The sequence below is a fragment of the Herpailurus yagouaroundi genome, unplaced genomic scaffold, assembly GCF_014898765.1.
Source record: "Herpailurus yagouaroundi ecotype Mexico unplaced genomic scaffold, PumYag 183, whole genome shotgun sequence".
NCBI lineage: Eukaryota > Metazoa > Chordata > Mammalia > Carnivora > Felidae > Herpailurus > Herpailurus yagouaroundi.
Window position 1 is genome coordinate 1,865,706 of NW_024412414.1, and position 19,659 is coordinate 1,885,364.

At 36.7% G+C, this 19,659-nt stretch overlaps 1 protein-coding gene across 4 annotated transcripts in view; it reads left to right on the plus strand.

Annotated features, from left to right (window-relative positions):
• Positions 1 to 19,659, plus strand: part of TMCC1 (transmembrane and coiled-coil domain family 1) — a 249,274-nt gene that overhangs the window by 51,577 nt on the left and 178,038 nt on the right. For 2 of the 4 annotated variants that reach the window (XM_040491903.1, XM_040491904.1), the window contains exons 2-3: positions 818 to 873; positions 4,926 to 5,191. In XM_040491903.1, coding sequence (XP_040347837.1) covers positions 4,967 to 5,191 — 225 coding nt within the window. In that variant the 5' untranslated portion in view covers positions 818 to 873; positions 4,926 to 4,966. Of the gene's footprint in view, positions 1 to 817; positions 874 to 1,848; positions 1,866 to 4,491; positions 5,192 to 19,659 lie in introns of those variants that run through there. The other 2 variants (XM_040491901.1, XM_040491902.1) reach the window with 2 other exon arrangements.

A 19,659-nucleotide genomic window follows, 5' to 3' on the forward strand; every position in this document is an offset into this window, starting at 1 on the left:
ATCTTCCTGCTTATTCATCCATTTTCTCATCCTTCAAAGCTCAGTTAAAAGTTTCATGAAGCTTTCCTGAACAAATCTGTTCTTAACTGATCTTCTAATATTAATTGCAGTTTTCTTCACACATTTTAGCTTAATAATATGGTTTTGTGCTAGTTTCCTTTTGTTTTAAGTACGTGAATCTGACTTTCCGTCCCAGATTGTGAGTTCCTCAAGGGCAGGGTAATATGCTTTCACTTGGTCTGTATAATGCTGAGCATAAAACAAATGCTCCCCCAATACTTGTTTAATTAAATAGTTTCTCTGGTAATGGCTGTCAGAAGGTCGTTTTCCACAAAAATTTCAATTTTCGTGCATCTTGATTCTCAATTGTACATGGTAGATACAGTTTTTAAGAGTTAGCTTTGAATGCAATATTACAGATCTAGAATTGCGAACTACTTGAAAAAATATTTGCTTATAAAATTGTCTTTATGTGCTTGCTTTGTATTTCATTTTAAGTTTAAAATTAATAGCCATTCCTAATTCAGTAGGAGAGTGTAAAAATATTCATTGCTATTTATTACATGTGCACTTCCTTAAGTACTAACAAGTTAGCACTTTTTTCAAAAATATCTTCTTTGTTGATTATAATTTTTCTTCATAACATTTGTGAAAAATTAGAAGACACTGAAAAATATTAGAAAAAATTACCCTACTCCTACCAGTGAAAGATAAATATTAACATAAACATATAAACTCAGTTTTTTTCTGTGTATATGTAATAGATAAGCTACCCATCTAAGTTTTTCACTTTGTAATTCTTAATGTTCACTTTCAGCTTTTCCTGAAAGGATTCCTGTACACCTTAGAAGTGCTTGAAGAAGAGTGATAAAGGCAAGTATACAACTCTTTATGGTTAGTGAAATAACTTGGTTGATAGCCAAGCCAAAAAGCTTTGGTCACCATATCTATCAGAAAAGAAAAAAAAAGTAAAGAAAAAAAGAAATAAAGATAATTTATATATAATTTGAATGGTTTTCCAGAGCACCCTCCTAAACATTTGCCAGAGTTTTAAAACATAACTTTTAAACTTATTTCTGATTTTAATTCAGAGTAGATTGTTTCTTGAATGTGAAGTAATGGTGTATTATGTCTTTCTAGAAAAATTGTTAAAATTTCGGAGAATTTAACAAAGTTCTCTGAAATACCTGGTCTGTAGATAGCTACCTTTTCCTTCTCTTTTCCTTACTTTGTATTCTTTCCCCTCTTTTTCCTTACATCCTTCTACTCCCTTTTCTCTTTCTTTACTTCTTCTGGTTTACTTATAAAAACTTTACTTTTCAGAGAAGCTGAGTGAATAAAAGTGAAGCCAACATTTCTATGTTATGATACTTTATGATTGAACTTGTGTTAAACCAGGCATCTCAGTATATTGTTTGGAGAGTTTTATAAACTGAGCAGGGTTACTCATTTGAATTTACTGTCTTAAAGGAGAAAATAAAGGAGTCCTAAAAAATTTTGACATTATTGAATTTGTTTAGTGCTTGCATTCTTACTGTCAGCAGTATACCATCACTGTCTTTGGTATTTTGGACACAGTATTTGACCTTCCATCATATTTGGTGTATATCAAAAGGTAACCTTAAAGATTTTCTGTTGACCTACAGAAAATTTTAACAAGCTTCAAAATTTTGACCATATTTTTTGTTTGTATTGTTATCACAGCAGTAATGCAGATAATAGATACAAGTATAAATACTAGTACATTTTAGAGTCAGTGCAACAGGTTGTTTTTAAAAATTCTTATATTAGAACTTGATGTTTAAAGCTTAATTTTGGTTTTTTAGGGTTCCATGCTAAATAGGCCTCTGCTTAGTATGATTAAGGTATGTCTTGCCTTTAGAAATCCCAGAATTTATTACTGTTGTAGTATATAACCTTTGCAGCTGTATAGATAGCCTGTGCAAGCTTTGGCTTGGAAATTGACACTCTGTTTCTAGGTTTTCTTAGGAATGCTGTTATTTTTTTATTTGTAATCAGTCATCATTTCCAGTTGTTTGAAAATAAAGATGATGTACAGATGCTAGTGAAATCTCAAATGAAGTTATGTTAAAAATGTATTATGTTTCCCCCCCTTTTTTTTTAATTATCAGATGGCCATTTGATTAGCTTATAACACTGCCCAAAGAAACAGGTTTACAGGTAACATCTTTACATATAGGACAAGTAAAGTACATTATTTATTTGGTTTTCCAGCTAACTTTGACACCATTCCTTTATTGTGGTATCTTTTACTCTCATGGGAGAAACTTCTATCTTTTGCTTCCAGATACAACAAAAAAATCAGTTGTATTATTTAGCTAATGGAGTACAAATAAGGAGAAAGGTAAATTACTACCTTATTAGTCTGCTGCTTTCACATCTTCCCATCTTCTCAGGGTCTCAATTGCCCAGATTAGTTACTGGAGTATCTTGGTTACATAGCCCTTCTTCTCTGAGGGGCTCAATGCTTTGTAGGGTGGAAATAATTCAATAACTATTAGTGTGCTCCACAAACTCATGAGTGAAGGTGAGTATAATTAAATATATGTACTACTGGCAATATTGGCAATATTTTTGCCCTCAAGGAGCCCCAGAAAACTCCAGTAAAGGCCAAGACAGTCATTAACTAATAAGGATTAAGGGTTTCATTCTGAGCTCCCTCAATGGGAAGAGGAAAAACAAAAGCAATGTGCAATCAGGAAAAGGGCAAGAGGCCCCCGTGGTATGGCAGGATTTCAGCATGACCACAAAGAGTTTAAGCAAAAAGCAGTGAAATTTCCTGTTCTCATGACTGCTACTCATTTGCCTAATTTAGGAGCAAAGAATTTTGTGGTATTTAGAAAGTGGGAAGGTACTGGTGAGAGATAAATGTCTTTAAGTCTGTCGTGATGTTTATGCCTCTAAGTCATGAAGAGGTCAGGAGATGAGTAAATAAGTATGAAAGAATATGGACAGCAGAGCCACAATGACAGTGCCATATACACGGTAAGAAGGTCTTCCTTCTGAGAGTAGTTACCAAGAAGAAAACTAGAGGGTTTGCATTCCTACCCCTCTGAACTCTAGTATCCTTTAGTTCACAGTTAACTCTTACATTCCAGCTAGTTTATGCCTTCTAGATTGCTACTTGGTGGCAAGAAGTCTCCATATCCCCAGAACATGACCCCCATAGGGCCTTACTAGTAGTGACTTAGGCTGTTCAAAGTACTTGGTAGTGTAGGGAGTTTTAAAGCTCGTTGAACAAAAAATTGAGGGAAAATAGGGAAAAAAAGAACATCCTATATCATATTTTGTCCTCAGGTTCTGTGCATTAATACAAACTTATATATTTGCAGAACCTCAATACAGAAGTACTGTTTCTTTCCATTAAATCTCATCCCTACCATCTCCTTTCCTTTTTTTTTTTTGCATGTGATTTCCATAACCATGGCAGTTTTGCTGACTTTACATCTCTTAGTTTCAGCTTCCTTTTAATTTCCTGCATTTAATGTTGGTGTGTGATTGCATTTTAACCTTTCTTTTTCTCTACTCTTCCGTCTATCCAGTTACTGTGTTACTTCGTTGCTTTTAATTTGTGTGGATATGTGAGAAGCTTCTGTCAGAGATGACACTATTCAAAGAAAGGGATTTCTTTGAATCTCTTTTTCATAGGGTAGGGTGGGGGTGGGGACCAACTCCCAGCTGTTCAACACTTGTCCATTTGAAATGTAAACTGTCTTGCTTCTTGTTCCCCACCTCTGGAGTGACTCTGAAGCTCTCTTCTTGATAGTTGGTACAGGGCAAAGCTCTAGTTTCTGTAGAGACAGATTCTGCCTGGATCATTTCCTCATGTGGTGCCAGATGGTCCTTTGTGTTCAGCGGAGAATTCAACTTGCAAGATTTTTGTTTCCATTTTCTTCTCAATAAACACCCCTGTTTACCAGTGACTGATGAATATGATTGGTAACAAGAAATTTCTCTTTTCCATTAAAATCCACAGTTAGATTGGGATGTCCACTTCTCACTATTATTCTTTGAATTTACTTTGGTGAGTTTCAGCATATGGACAATTAACTGTGGTTGTGACTGAGAGGAATTAAATTGCCTTATCTAGACTGTACGTATGAATGGTCTGTTCCTTCTTGATTTCCCAAGTAATGGCTGTTCTGTAACTATTATTATGGTTTCCATTCCAAGATGACTCCTCTGGTATTCAGTTCTTCATATGTTGAAACCTGTAGGGATTTTTTTTTTTTAACATTGCTATTTTCGTTTGCTGTGTACTTATTTTTAGCTTTTTTCCTATTCTAGAAAATAATCATTACCCATTATCTAGAAAACTGTCTTTTAATCTTCTGATTAAAGATTGCTTAATGATATTGCCTGTTTGGCTAGTGGCATGTTTTTTTCTTTAACACTGAAAATTCTGCATGGACTTGTAATAAGATGCTCTTTTCTTTCTTTCTTTGCTTTTCTTCTTTTTTTTTTTTTAAGCATTAGATAGGCATGAAGCCTCCGTCTCACAGCTGCATGTGTAGTTACTGTTGAAGCAAATGCCTACCTAATTTGACAGTCTTGGTGTGTTTAAAATTTTTTGAGTTTGCAAATAAGCATATTAAATCTACTGATGGAGCCTTCGGGCAGTGAACAGTTATATGAGGACCCTGATCCTGGAGGCAAATCCCAAGATGCCGAGGCCAGAAAGCAGACAGAATCAGAACAGAAGCTGTCTAAAATGACCCACAATGCTTTGGAGAACATTAATGTGATTGGCCAAGGCTTGAAGCATCTCTTCCAGCACCAGCGCAGGAGGTCATCAGTGTCTCCACACGATGTGCAACAAATTCAGGCAGATCCAGAACCTGAAATGGATCTGGAAAGCCAGAACGCATGTGCTGAGATTGATGGTGTCCCCACCCACCCCACAGCTCTGAATCGTGTCCTGCAGCAGATTCGAGTGCCACCCAAGATGAAGAGAGGGACAAGCTTACATAGTAGGCGGGGCAAGCCAGAGGCCCCAAAGGGAAGCCCCCAGATCAACAGGAAATCTGGCCAGGAGATGGCAACTGTTATGCAGTCGGGCCGACCCAGGTCTTCATCTACAACTGATGCTCCAACCAGCTCTGCTATGATGGAAATAGCTTGTGCTGCTGCTGCTGCATGTCTGCCAGGGGATGAGGCAACTATAGAGCGGGTAAGTCTGCCAGATTTCCTTTTTCTGTTAACTTACTGTTCTTTATATGTAAGACTCTCCAAACTTCTTTTTGGTAGCTAAAAAGAGATAGCAAGGACCTCAAAGTTGTGGTAAAAAATAGTTTTTTTTCTCATTAAATACATGGGATGAATAATATTCTAGCTAATGAATGGATCCCTATAATTATATTCCTATTTGCTTCCTAACATATTGCTATGTTCTGTTTATTTTACCCTTTTGCTAAAACCTTCAGTATCTTTCATGTGCCTTTTGTGTGTTAAGGGCTCAGTTTTATGGTAGAGGAGCAAACATGATTCTCGTTTTGGTTTTGCACATGAATTGACTTTCTTACATTAATGAAGGCAAGAAAGTTCTAGAATCTGGGTTTGTCTGCTTAGCATGGGAATATACCAAATTGGTTATAATTTTCATATACTGTGCCACATCATCAGCATTCAGTATACATTTTGCATTCTGTCATAAAGTGCATGCATTCTTATAATTTACTCTTAATAAACAGGTTTTTTAGGTTTACCTGGATGGGAGAACTAGGCTTAACAAATTTAGGGGGAGCTCTTTTCGTAAAACTTAGTTTTATGAAAATAACTTAGTTAAGGCACATAGTAGAAATAGTTCTGGTAAGGTTTGAAAACTTGGGTACATGTAGCCAGGCAGGTAGTAACAATGAGTGAAGTCATGTTATGGGGCTAGGACAAAGTGGAGAGTACAAGTCCTGTCTAAAGGGGCAATGTCTTCTTAGCTTTAGCTGATGGTTGTGATTTGGGACTGTGAGCCCAGTCTTGCCAGGTCTTCTGATTTGAGAAATTTGAAAATGAGTTTAGTCATTTCCTGATTTTTAACCTGTTAGTATAGAAGCCAAACTGAACATATTTGTGGGCCAGGTCTGCCCTGTAAGTCACCATCTTGCTGTGTTTTGGATTTATTTTTATGTATTCCTTAAGTTTTAATGATTAATCAGTCTCACTTTTATACTGTGTCTGCTTCTGGCACAGGTAAATTTATTTTACTGAATATTTAGCCTGGAAATATAAATATTGAATCTAGAACCTTTAAACCTCTCCATCTAAATGTGACATTAGAAACAAATGAGTAATAGACAGTAGATCATTTTAAGAAGTTAAGCCTGTCTGAATAACATATTCACCAGAATAGCAATCATCAGAATAATGATTCACATCATTAAAATTAAAGGTATAAATGAGGAAAATAATATAAATTTATGTGCATAATAGTTACCTTTTTTTTTTTAATGTTTATTTTTGAGAGAGAGTGTGAGCGGGGGAGGGTCAGAGAGAGAGGGAGACATAGAATCTGAAGCGGGGCTCGAATTCATGAACTGAACCATGAGATCATGGCCTTAGCCCAAGTCAGACGCTTAACCTACTTAGCCACCCAGGCGCCCCCATAATAGTTATCTTTGAAATAAAAAGGACATTTGGTCATTGATTATACAATCTAGTTGACAATAACTAACAGTGCAACTATATAATTTGTCTTAATCTGTACCAGAGAACACTAAGAAATTTTTTTTTTTTTACTCGTGATTCTGTGATTATAGATAGACTTTTATGTTAAAAATTAGGGGCGCCTGAGTGGCTCAGTCACTTAAGCATCTGACTCTTGATTTTGGCTCAGGTCATGATCTTAGCTCAGGGTCAAGATTGAGACCTGCATTGGGTGTGGATCTCTCTCTCTACCCCGCCATGCCCCTCTGCCCTTTCATGTGCACCCTCCCCCCACTCTCAAAAAAAAAAAAAGAAAAAAATTGTAAGTAAAGCATATTGTGTGTGTTTATATTGCTTTAGAAAACTTCATAGAGAGCCGGGGGGGAACATTTTTAATAATTGTTTCTTTAATACATGTATTTACAGAAAAATCCACCGATTTTACTTCATTGTTTTATTTTAATCCCTGTGTAGTTAACAGTATAGTGTTAGTTTCAGGTGTACAATATAGTCATTTCAACAATTCCATATATTAATACTACTCATCAAGATAAATATACTCTTAATCCCCTTCATCTGTTTCATTCAACACTCCCTACCCACCTCCCCTCTGGTAACCATCTGTTTGTTGTCTATGGTTACGAGTGTTCTTTTGGTTTGTCCTTTTTTTTCCCTTTAATCATTCATCTTGTTTCTTAAATTCCACATGTGAATGAAATGATACAATATTTAATGACTGAATAGTATTCCATTGTGTATATGTACCATATTTTCTTTGTCCATTCATCTGTCATTGGTTACTTGGATTGCTTTCATAATATGGCTATTGTAAATAATGCTGCAGTAAATATACAGGTGCATATATGTATTCAAATTAGTGTTTTTTGTATTCTTTGGGTAAATACCCAGTAGTGCAATTACTGGATGCCGTTGTGGTTCTATTATTAATTTCTTGAGGAACCTCTACTGTTTTCCACAGTGGCTGCACCAATTTGTATTTCTACCAACAGTAAACAAGAGTTCCTTTTTCTCCACATTCTCACCAATTCTTTAGTGTTTTTGATTTTAGACATTCTGACAGGTGTGAGGTGATATCTCATTGTGGCTTTGATTTGCATTTCCCTGATGATGAATGATGTTGAGCATCTTTCCATGTGTCTATTGGCCATCTATATGTCTTCTTTAGAGAAATGTCTGTTCATGTCTTTGCATTGTTAATTGGATTATTTGTATTTTTGGTATTGAGTTATATAAGTTCTTTACAGATATTTTGGATACTAACCCTTTACTGATATGTCATTTCCCATTCAGTAGATTGTCTTTTAGTTTTTTGTTGATTGTTTCCTTTGCTATGCAGAAGTTTTTTGTTTTGATGAAGTGTCCCAATAGTTTGTTTTTGCTTTTGTTTCCCTTGCCTCAGGAGACATACCTAAAAAAATGTTACTCCCACTGATGTCAGAGAAATTACTACCTTCTAGAATTTTTATGAAAATCCACCAATTATTTTTTTTTAAGTTTTGTTTTGTTTTTACTTATTTAAGTAATCTCTATACCCAATGTGGGGCTCGAACTCATGACCCTGAGATGAAGAGTTGCACACTCTTCTGACTGAGCCAGTGAGGTGTCCATGAAAACCCACCAATTTTAAATATACAGTTGATTAGTTTTAAAAAGGTGTGGTCATAAAACAGTAGTCATGATGTGGAACATTTCCATCACCCCGCCCTGATTTCTTATGCCTCTTTGCTGTAGTCTGTCCTATTTTCTCTAATCCTTGGCCTCTGGCTACCACTGATCTACTTTCTATTACTATTGTTTTGCCTTTTCTAGAATTTATTATAAGTGGTATTATACAGTATGTAGTCTTTTGTGTTTGGCTTCTTTCATTTAGCATACTGCTTTGGAGAATTAGTTGTTGCATCATGCCTTTTCCTTGCTGAGTAGTATTCTGATGTGTATCTATTTGTTTATTTGTTCCCTGGTTGATGGACATTTGGATTATTTCCATTTTCTCGCTATTATTAATAAAACTGCTATAAACTTTTGTATGTAGGACTTAATGTTTTCATTTCTCTGATTCATATGGTAAATGTGTCTGCCTTGTTTTAACTCAAAAACACTTTTGACGCCCAATGTATGTTTTTTTTTTTTCCCCACGCTGACAACCAGTTCTGACACCAACTGGGTGTCCTACAATTCAATTAAATTCTGACAGTAACTCGTTAGAGTTAATGTAGATCTCACTGTTAAAGGACTTGGTTCCACTTCAGATGTCAGTTGGAAGTCTCAGGTTCCCACCTGTGCTTCTGACCAACCAACTATTTATTCTACAACTCCTTGTTCAGGTTTGGTTATTTACTAGAATGGCTCACAGAACCCAGAAAGGCACTTTACTTACATTTATTGGTTTATTATAAAGGATACAATTCAGGACCACCAAAGTACAACAGCTGCCTAGGGCAAGGTAGATGGGGAGGTTTGGTGATGCACAGCTTTCGTGTCTCTCTAGGTACACCACCCTCCCAACACATAGTGTCCACCAACGTGGAAGCTCTCTGAACCGTGTCATTTAGGGGAGTTTTGTGGCAGCTTCATTATGCATGTACAGTTGGTTAAATCACTGGCCATTGGTGATTACCTCATTTCCAAAACCTCTCCCTTTCCGGGAGGTTGAGAGGTGGGGATGAAAGTTCCACTCCTCTAATTGAGCCTTGGTCTTTCTGGCACTCTGCATCTATCCTAAAGCTATCCTGGGGCTACTAGTCATCCAACTAGCACACACTCCAGAAATCCAAGGGTTTCAGGAGCTCTGTGCCAGGAACCTGAAATGAAGACCACGTATATATTTATCACGATGCATGTTTAACTTACAAAGTGACTGTGCCATTTTGCATTTCTGTCAGCAGTGTATGAAAATTTTAAATTTTAGTTTCTTCACATCCTCATCAATATTTGGTGTTGTCATCATTTTTAAATTTAGCCATTCTAGTTTGTGAGTGGTATTGCATTGGGGTTTTTAATTTGTATTTCTCTAATGGCATGAAAAGATTGGTAATATTTATTTTTTATGCAGTTGGTAAAGATTGGCCGGTGATTTTAAAAAGAAGATTATTTCTAAAAATTGATGTTAATTATTTCTAGACATTTAAGTGATCTGACAATTCTTCAGAATTAGCAGAATAGTCATCCATTCATTCAGTTTGCTATTTGCTTAGTTAACACTTGCTAAGAATGGACTTCTTATAATTTTAATAATTTTATTTATAATCACCAGTCTGGGAGATAAAGCTCATGTTATTCATGTGTAAAATCAGAATGCAGTAACATTAGTTGTGATTTATAAAATTTGACTAGATTTTTATTTGCTTCTTAGAAGTTTAGGCTACATTCTCTTTGTGAACAACAAATTGGTGGAACCTAAAGTACTCTACTTACCTTCTTAGCCAATATAATTGGGTTTATATTATATTAGCCAATATAATAGTTTGTCACTTAATCAAAAGTCAGTTGAAGTTTTTATTATCAAAAAATGGTATGTATGTATTTTGAATATTTTACTTTAACTTAAAACCAAGGCCTTAAAATTTTAAAATATAAACCTACTGATTGGACTTTTGTACCTTTCTTGCACTCATTGCATGGATTATAATTTCTAGTTTTTAAGTTTTTATAAAGTGGAGTGATAACCTGGTGACACTTGTGAAGCAGTGTGGGACAGCCTCTTAGATTTTAATCTCTTGAAAGGCTTTGCCCACTTTAAATTCGTTTTTTTTTTTTTTAACGTTTATTTATTTTTGAGGCAGAGAGAGACAGAGCATGAATGGGGGAGGGTCAGAGAGAGGGAGACACAGAATCCGAAACAGGCTCCAGGCTCTGAGCTGTCAGCACAGAGCCCGATGCGGGGCTCGAACTCGCGGACCGTGAGATCATGACCTGAGCCAAAGTCGGCCACCCAACCGACTGAGCCACCCAGGCGCCCCTTAAATTCGTTTTTAAAAAAGCAATGTGCTTTTCTTGAGTCTTTCCAAAGCACCTGTGTTTTCATAGAAATAACAAACCCTTTTATGCTCATCTGATTGGTTTATGTAGTATTTAATTAAATTATTTAGTTATAAATGAATATAACTTAACAAACTGATGTAGCAGCTTAAGTGTATATGGGAGTGTACCATAGTGTACCAGCCATGAACACTGATTATCCTGTGAGGATAAAATCTGCATGTCTTTGAGAGAAAATGAAGTTTGAGAATGACATGGCAAGTTGGTTAATTAAGTGGAAATTAGTTTGGAGAGCTTCTATTTTATTGTATCTTAGTATGAGAGATTGTTTCAAATTCCAAATATGGGTGCCTGTATTTTTGTGTTGAGGATGAAATGTTTTAATACTGGTGGTAATTGTTTGAGTACATTGATATCTGTGTCCCATTTAAGTTAACAGCATTATTACAGACTTGCATGTACATGTATGCATGTACAAACATAACCCTAAGACAAATGTTTAGTTGATTTTCCAATGTAGCCATTGTGTTTTGAAAGCCAGCTGCTTCTGCCTTAGCCATCTGCCACTTAACAAGTCTAGTTTTAAAAGTAGGTTCTTGGCCTTTAAGCTAGATTCCTTTTTTAAATTCAGATTTGGCAGGTATTTATTTGTGCCTAATATGTACAAAGCATGGCTTTGACCTAATGATGGAAATGAGACCCGGTTGGAACAATCATGACATGTTGAACACAAAGGTTCTTGTTCCCTTCCTTTTTGGATTTACCACTGTCTGTCTTTTTCCCACATAAAAATTTTGTTGACATATCTGGTGTCCTGCAGTTACATCATTTAAAGGGTCATCTTCAAATTCACAAAAGCAGTTTTTTTCTGTAAGTGCTTTGTGATTTGAAAGTTATAAAGTTAAATGTTTTGAATTTGAAAGAAGCATGCTTAATGTAGAAAACATTGAACATACAGAGTAAAAGAAGGAAAAAACAAAAATAAGTATTGCGAATATTTTGGCATGTTTTCTCTATATACTACTTACTTAAATATGCAAAATACATAGAACATTTAAATTTAGTTCTTTTAAGATTAACATTTAAAAATAAAACTAGAGGGGCGCCTGGGTGGCGCAGTCGGTTAAGCATCCGACTTCAGCCAGGTCACGATCTCGCGGTCCGTGAGTTCGAGCCCTGCGTCGGGCTCTGGGCTGATGGCTCGGAGCCTGGAGCCTGTTTCCGATTCTGTGTCTCCCTCTCTCTCTGCCCCTCCCCCGTTCATGCTCTGTCTCTCTCTGTCCCAAAAATAAATAAATGTTGAAAAAAAAAATTAAAAAAATAAAAATAAAACTAGAATCTTACTAAATGGACAATTTTGTATCCTTTTTTATTAAAATTCTGCCTTGAGCATTTTTAGATATCCATAAATATTCTTTTTTAGATTTTTACTGATTGAGTAATATGACAACATATTTTGTTGTAATACCATAATTTATGGTAACTTTTTTATATTGAGTTGGAGATAGAGAAATCAAAATATTTAAATTTCCTTTATGTAGAATATATGAAATATTTATTTTTATTTTTTAAATTTTAATTTGAGAGAGAGAGTGCATACATATGAGTGTGGGAGAGAGGTGCAGAGGGAGAGAGAGAGAGAATCTTAAGCAGGCTCCATGTGTCCCAGCGCAGGGCTCAATCCCACAACTGTGAGATTGTGACCTGAGCCGAAATCAAGAGTTAAACACTCAACTAACTAAGTCACCCAGGCACCCCTGAAATATTTATTAATCAAGAAATATTTGGGAGTGGTGATAATGATAGCTACATTCATTGTGTGCTTATTATGTAGCAGGCAATATATTTAAACACATTATATAGTTTTCTCATTAATTCTAAAACAGCCCTATTTTTTTCTGCATGAAGCAGCAGAGGCATAGAGAAGTTAAGTATGCCCATGGCTTCACTGCCAGCATGTTGCACAACTAGAGTGTTTCAGAACTTAAATACTAAATGCAGGCATTTACATTTTGATTAGATATGTTTTAATAACATCTGTATTCTAGGCATTATTTCATTCAAAAACTGCTTTTACCTACCATACCAGATGGTCTCTCCATTTTAATGTGCTGGACATTGGTCTGAGTATTTGGGAGATACAAACGATGTACTTTTTCCTTCTGTACTTTAAAATATTAGCTTCATTTGTATGTATAATACAGAAACAATCAGTAATTGGCACTCAATTTATGAAAATTCAGGGTAGCATTTCATACATAAGATGGTCTTATTTTAGATCTTTCTGAAATCCTTTAGATTTTTAAAAATGGCTACTAAAGATTTTTTCTATTACACCTACTATTCACCTTTAAAGTTCTCCTGAGGATTTGAAAACTTTCAGATCCTAGACTCAGTGAACTTACAGTCTAGTTGGAGATACAGCAAACAGTATAAAAGTTATCTGTATGATAAATGGTATGGATAAGTTGAGAAGATGAAAGATCCTTCTAGTTTGGAGTGAATACAAAGCTTAGCGGAGGAAGTGGAGGTGGGCGCTTTGATTTGGGTCTTGTAAGAGAAATAAGATTTAGATGTGTGTGTGTGTGTGTGGGTGTAGGAGAAAGGATTATTTCAGAAAGAGGAATGATACGAACAAGGAAAATGCATTTACTGGCAGGATAGTTAGGAGAGTGGTCAAAGAAACATCGTATCAGCTGCCTCAGGTCTTTTTTGGAATGAGGTAGGGTATAACTTGTCTCTCTTTTTTTCTTTCATATCATCTGTTCAACATATTTGACCAAACTTCTGAGTGTCTGTTACATGTAAGATGTTCTGAAAAATGCTGTAGTGGATATATAGGTACATAACACTTGATCCCAGCTCTTAAGATTTTTAGAACTAGCAGGAAAGAGAATATGTACCCATAGAAGAAAAAAGTAACTTAGGAATTTTAATAAAGCACTTTGACATGAAGTATCTCACTTGATCTTCTTAGTAATTCTATGAGATGGTAATGAAGGTCCTTATTGTCATTAATTCACAAAGTAGGAAACATAAATGATTTCAGGGTCACACAACTTGTAAATAAGGAGTGAAGCTTTTGATTTCTGTAGGCTGGTCCCCTTTCTGTAATACTCTGCCACCTCCACATGTAATACAGGATACAATGTGATAAGTGCCACAAGCAATATAAAAATGTGTATTTAGGGAAGGAGTAATTAATTCTGTCCAGAAGATCTGGGAAAGCTTTGAAGGAAGAAGGACTTTAGGTTGTTGATGTGGGTAATGAAGACTGAGGATCTCCTCTAAGTTAAAGACTTTTGGGAATGAAACAAATTAGTGTTTTCTAGTAAACATACACTCTTACAAGGAATCTTATGGACTTGAATAAGACCTCTGACATTTTGGCTGATGTATTGAGAGAAGGCCTAGAACTGTCCACAGGGCTTGCAAGAGGTGCCACATCTTGGTTTTGATATCCCTCCCAACACCTAGTAGGACAACATTTTGCATACAAATATTTCCTGCAGAAATAGCATTTTAAGGTATTTTTTGAATAGTGAGCAAATCCTTTTCTCTGCATCTTAAATGTTGTGTCCTTTGGAGTTTTAACCATAGCCATACCACTCTTTTCACTCTTCTGTGAACTTAAATGCTGTCATACTTTCAGTTTCTACCAAATATTGGTCTCCAACTGGGCCAGTCCTGTGATCTTCGGAATTAGTTATCTCACTGTCTGTTGGTTATCTCCATAGGTAATTCAAACTCATCATTTCCAAAATTAAATTCATCATAATCTCTCATAAACCTTTTTATCTTCTAGTATGTTTCCTGTCTCTGTTGTTTCCAAACTTGTATGAATGCAAAAGAAATCATTTAGGACACTAGTTGAAAATACAATTTTTATGCCCTATTCTCAGAATTTCTGATTTAGAAGGTCTGGTATGGAGCTTAGAAAACCGTGTTTTTGTTTTTGTTTGTTTTTTTAATGTTTTTATGTATTTTCAGAGAGAGAGAAAGCGGGGGGGGGGGTAGAGAGGTGGAGGGGAGAGAGAATCCCAAGCAGGCTCCACACATTAGTGCAGAGCCTGATGTGGGGCTTGAACTCATAAACTTTGAGACCATGACCTAAGCTGAAACCAAAAGTCGGATGTTGAACTGACTGAGCCACCCAGGTGCCCCCAAAACCCTGTGTTTTTTGTTTTTAATTTTTTTTCAACGTTTATTTATTTTTGAGACAGAGAGAGACAGAGCATGAACAGGGGAGGGGCAGAGACAGAGAGAGACACAGAATCTGAAACAGGCTGCAGGCTCTGAGCGGTCAGCACAGAGCCCAACGCGGGGCTCGAACTCACGGGCCATGAGATCATGACCTGAGCCAAAGTCCTGAAGTCGGATGCTTAACCAACCAAGCCACCCAGGCGCCCCTCCAAAACCCTGTTTTTAATCAAGGCCTCAGATGATTCTAGTGCAATAAGTCCCATGAGTTTGAGAATCACTAGATCTGACTTTCTGGAGCCACCAGTCACCCACGTTGTCAACCTTAGCGTTATTCTGATCTCTTTTACTCCTCAATCACATGATCCCCAAGTTTGTCCCTATTGTCCATTCCTAAGTCAATGCCCTGGTTTGGGCCTTCAACTGTCTCATTGCTCTTTCAAATCCTTTTTTCATGCTGCATGTAGCTTGTGAGGGCTATCTAAAACAAAGCAAATGGTGCCATTTCCACTGCTTAAAAGTCCTTCACTGGCTCCACCATTACATGAGGAGTAAAGAAATTTCCTTAAAATGGCATGCAAGGCCTTCTAGCCCATGTGGACTTCTTTACCTCATGCCATTCCCTGTCACATACAGAACCTAGCATTTGTTTCCCACCCTTTTTATTCTTCCTCTAAAGTTTTCATATTTCCATATTTTGGTTTATGTTTTAATCATTTATTCAGCAAATATATATTATCTAATATGTGCTAGGCACTGCAGATATTATGATGAGCAAAAGCAGATGTGATTCTTACTCTCATGGAGTTTATAATCAGATGGGGATGCATATTAAACAGTCATTCAAACAAATTAAGTTTTCAACTGTGACATGTGCTACTAGAGTCTATCATAGAGAAATTTGACCTAGTCAAGGGAGTCAGGGTATGGCTTTCCTGAGGAGGTAACAGAGCTCGTAAGGATAAGCTGAGGTTTATTTGAGATAGCTGAACTGCAGGTACAAAGGCCCTAAGAAGGCGGGGAGGTTTGCTGAGTATGAATGATAGAATGGCAGGTATATATACTTGTGTATGTACATATGCAAGTGCATACTGGATAAGGCTGGAGAGATAGATAGGTGCAGTTCATACAAATGTTTGCAGATAATATTAAGGTGTTTTTCTCCCACTTAAGAGGGATGAGTAGCATCAAAGCATTTAAACAAGGTGTGTGTGGGGGGAGCACTATATCAACTTTGTGATTAGAGAATACGACTGTGCTTATAGAATGGACTGGAGTAGGTTCAGACTGAATACAGGTAGGTGAGCTAGAGGGCTATCATAGCAGTCCAAGTGAGAGAGGACAGTAGTTTAGATCAAGGAATTGATGGTAGAAGTGAAGACAAGAGTTACCTGAGGGCAGGGTATCTTTTTTTTTTTTTTCCTTAAGTTTATTTATTTTATTTTGAGAGAGAGAGAGAGAGAGAGAGAGAGAGAGAGTGAGTGTGTGTGTGTGTGTGTGTGTGTGTGTGTGTGTGTGTGGGCACAAGTGGGGGAGGGGCAGAGAGAGAGATAGAGGAAGAGAATCCCAAACAGGCTCAAACCCATGAACTATGAGATCATGACCAGAGCAGAAGTCAGACGCTTAACTGACTGAGCCACCCAGGTGCCCTGAGGACAAGGTATCTTATTCACATTTGAATTCCCTGTGCCCAATACTTCTGTCCTTGGTTTATGTGTTCAGTGAATTAGTGAGTAGTAAATAGACATGGGGAGCAAGAAAGGAAGTCTAATTAGTGAGTTTGAAAATGCACATGGTTGGGGCGCCTGGGTGGCTCAGTCGGTTGAGCGTCCGACTTCAGCTCGGGTCATGATCTCAAGGTCGTGAGTTCGAGCCCTGCGTCGGGCTCTGTGCTGACCGCTCAGAGCCTGGATCCTGTTTTGGATTCTGTGTCTCCCTCTTTCTCTCTGACCCTCCCCCATTCATGCTCTGTTTCTCTTTATCTCAGAAATAAATAAACGTTAAAAAAAATAATAAAAAAAAATGCACATGGCTAAATCTTTGAAACAGAGTAAGCTTTTATTCAGTCATTCATCGGTATTTATTAAATACCTACTATGTACCAGACAGTGTCCTAGGTAGTTTGGATACATCAGAAAACAAAACAGTCAGAGATTTCTACCATTTTGGAGTTTACTTTGATTGAAAGAGATTGAGTACAATAAATACAACAAATGAATTACATGTTATGTTGTGAGATGAGGAAGTATTGTGCAAAAAAATTAAAATGAGATAACAGAGATCAAGACTGTATGGAGGGGAGGTGTAAAGTGGGATGATAAGAGTAAGCCTCATTGAGGAGGTGACATTTGAGTGAAGATTTGAGATGAAGGCATTACTCACGTGGTGGGCTATCTGGGGGGTGATAAATATTCAAGGCAGATGAAGTAACCTCAGGGTGAGAGTCTGCCTGAATGTTAAAGGAATAGCAAAGAGGCCAGTGAGTGAGCGCAGGACAGTAGTAAGAGATGAGGTCAGAGAGGTCACAGATGGTCAGATCAGGTAGAGCTTCATAGACATTGTAAAGATTGAACAAGATGGGGAGCCATTGGTATTTCAAGCATAAGAGTTATAATCTTATTTTTTAAAGAATCACTTTGGCTGCCATGTGAATAGACTACAGGGAATCTAGGGTGCAAGTTAGGAGTCTGCTGTAGAATCTAGGCAAGAAATGATGATGGCTGAAACCAGGGTCTTAGCAGTCTTAAATAGAGCAGTGAGAGAACTCAAAGCAAGAAAATAACAGTGGTCACTTTGAAGGTCCCAAGTAGAGTTTCCCTAGAAGGCAAACGGAGTTGATTATTAAGAAAGGGCTTCTCTATGAAGGAAGGAATAATGAGCCATGAGGTAAATGTTATACAACAGCATAAAATATCTTCAAAAAACTATTAGATTATTGCAATAGAAGACCCAGTGAAAGAATGAGACTTGAGAAGATGGCTACTGAATGTGTGTTTTCACTATAGGCTAGAGATAGGCTGTGTTTCAAAGCAATGGTGAGATTCATAGTGGTCCAGAAGTCAAGTGTACAGTTTATGGTATAAATTGAGATTATCATTAAGTAAATGCTTTGAAATTTCAATGTAGTATATAAATGTGCCATGGTATTAGGATACTGTTAATGTTTAAAAATAGAGTGATAACATCAAGGGGGGAAATAGTAGAATTAGGGGGGAGAAAGGAGGCCTTCAGATTCAGAATAGGCTCATTTAGTTGGGTTCCCTCAAGTTTTTATCTACTATAATCATTGTTTGTGGTGAGTCAAACTTTTAAACACTCAGATTACTTGTAATATTAATTGTTAGATTTTATATCTCATCCTCAAATAGAAGAGTGGAAAATAATTGTCACCTTAAAGTTTGCTTGATTATAGTGGAGAACAGTTTAAAAAGAAAAAGGCTTCTGTCCTGGATTTGCCATTTACTAGCTGAGTTATTTTAGGCAAGTTACTCAACTATCTGATTTTTAGTGCTCTTGCCAACTTTGTTCTTTGAATCTATGATATAAAATATGAAAAATTGTACAGATGAAAGTGCAGAGCTGGCGAGGGCACTGAGAGCTTCCATGATGATGTCTCAGTTTATTTTCTCTTCTTTTATATCTTATTAAAATACTGAGGGATCAGAAATATTTTTTGCCATTGTTTGTTTTTCATACATTTGTGTTCAGTAAATGTTTATTGAGTGTTTGACCTAATGTTGTTTTTGGCCAGTGCTCTACAAACTTTTTCTGTAAATAATGGTAGTAAATATTTTTGACCATCTGGTCTTTGTCACTACTCAACAATGCATTGTAGCATGAAAGCAGCCTCCCACAATATGTAAACCAATCGTCATACCTGGGTTTGGCTGTAGTGGACAGTATCAGGCCATGGCCCATACTTTGCCCACTCCAGATTTAGGTGCTGAGAATATATGAGTGAGTAAAACAAGTAAAGAATATTTTCCCTTGTTAAGTTTACTATATAGTAAGAGGAGGTAAATAAAATCTGCAAATAAAATACAGTAATCTCCCACTTCTCAAAAGTTAACATTAAGCTTTTGCTTTTGTGCTAGTGTTTATTTTGACTAACTGAAAAAAATTTGAAGAGGATTTTTGCTTTTATGAAAAAAGGCAAAAAGTGACAGTAGCACTCAGCATTTGTTTTGGAGTGAGCAGTTACAGAGGGCACAACTCTAGCAGCAAAAGTAGCACAGCCAAGCTCCTTTCTTGGGAACTACATTTAGCATCTCAGCATCAAGCCGTCATAGCCTTGAACTGGATCTGTGAGCAACTGTGCTTTATCTCAATTTATTTTGTGCATCTGTTAGCAAGATGTGTCCTAGGGTATCAGAAAAGCCTAAGGTTATTTTTTTTTCTGCGAATGATCAAAAATTTTTTCATATAAATTAATGGTAATTGCTTCTTTGCTTTATGCCATTTCAACTTACAGAAATTTTCATATGAATGCTATATTTTGGATAGTGTGAGAAATCTGTACACAATAAGACAGTTGTGAAAGGAAGTGAATTCTAGGGCAGGAAATTTTAAGCAGAGTGGTCAAGGAAGACCTCATTGATACATGGGCACAGACCTGAAGGATAGGAGGAAGCCAAGAGATATCTGGGGAAAGAATAGGCCTGGCAGAGGGAAGAGCAAAAGAAAAGGTCCCAAAAGCCTATAGTTAAAGAAATTGTACTGAGATTGTTTTCTTTCTTGGCATTTTAATGGGAGATGATCATGCACATCAAAGCCATAAGTCATAACCTCTTGTCTGTGTGTGCC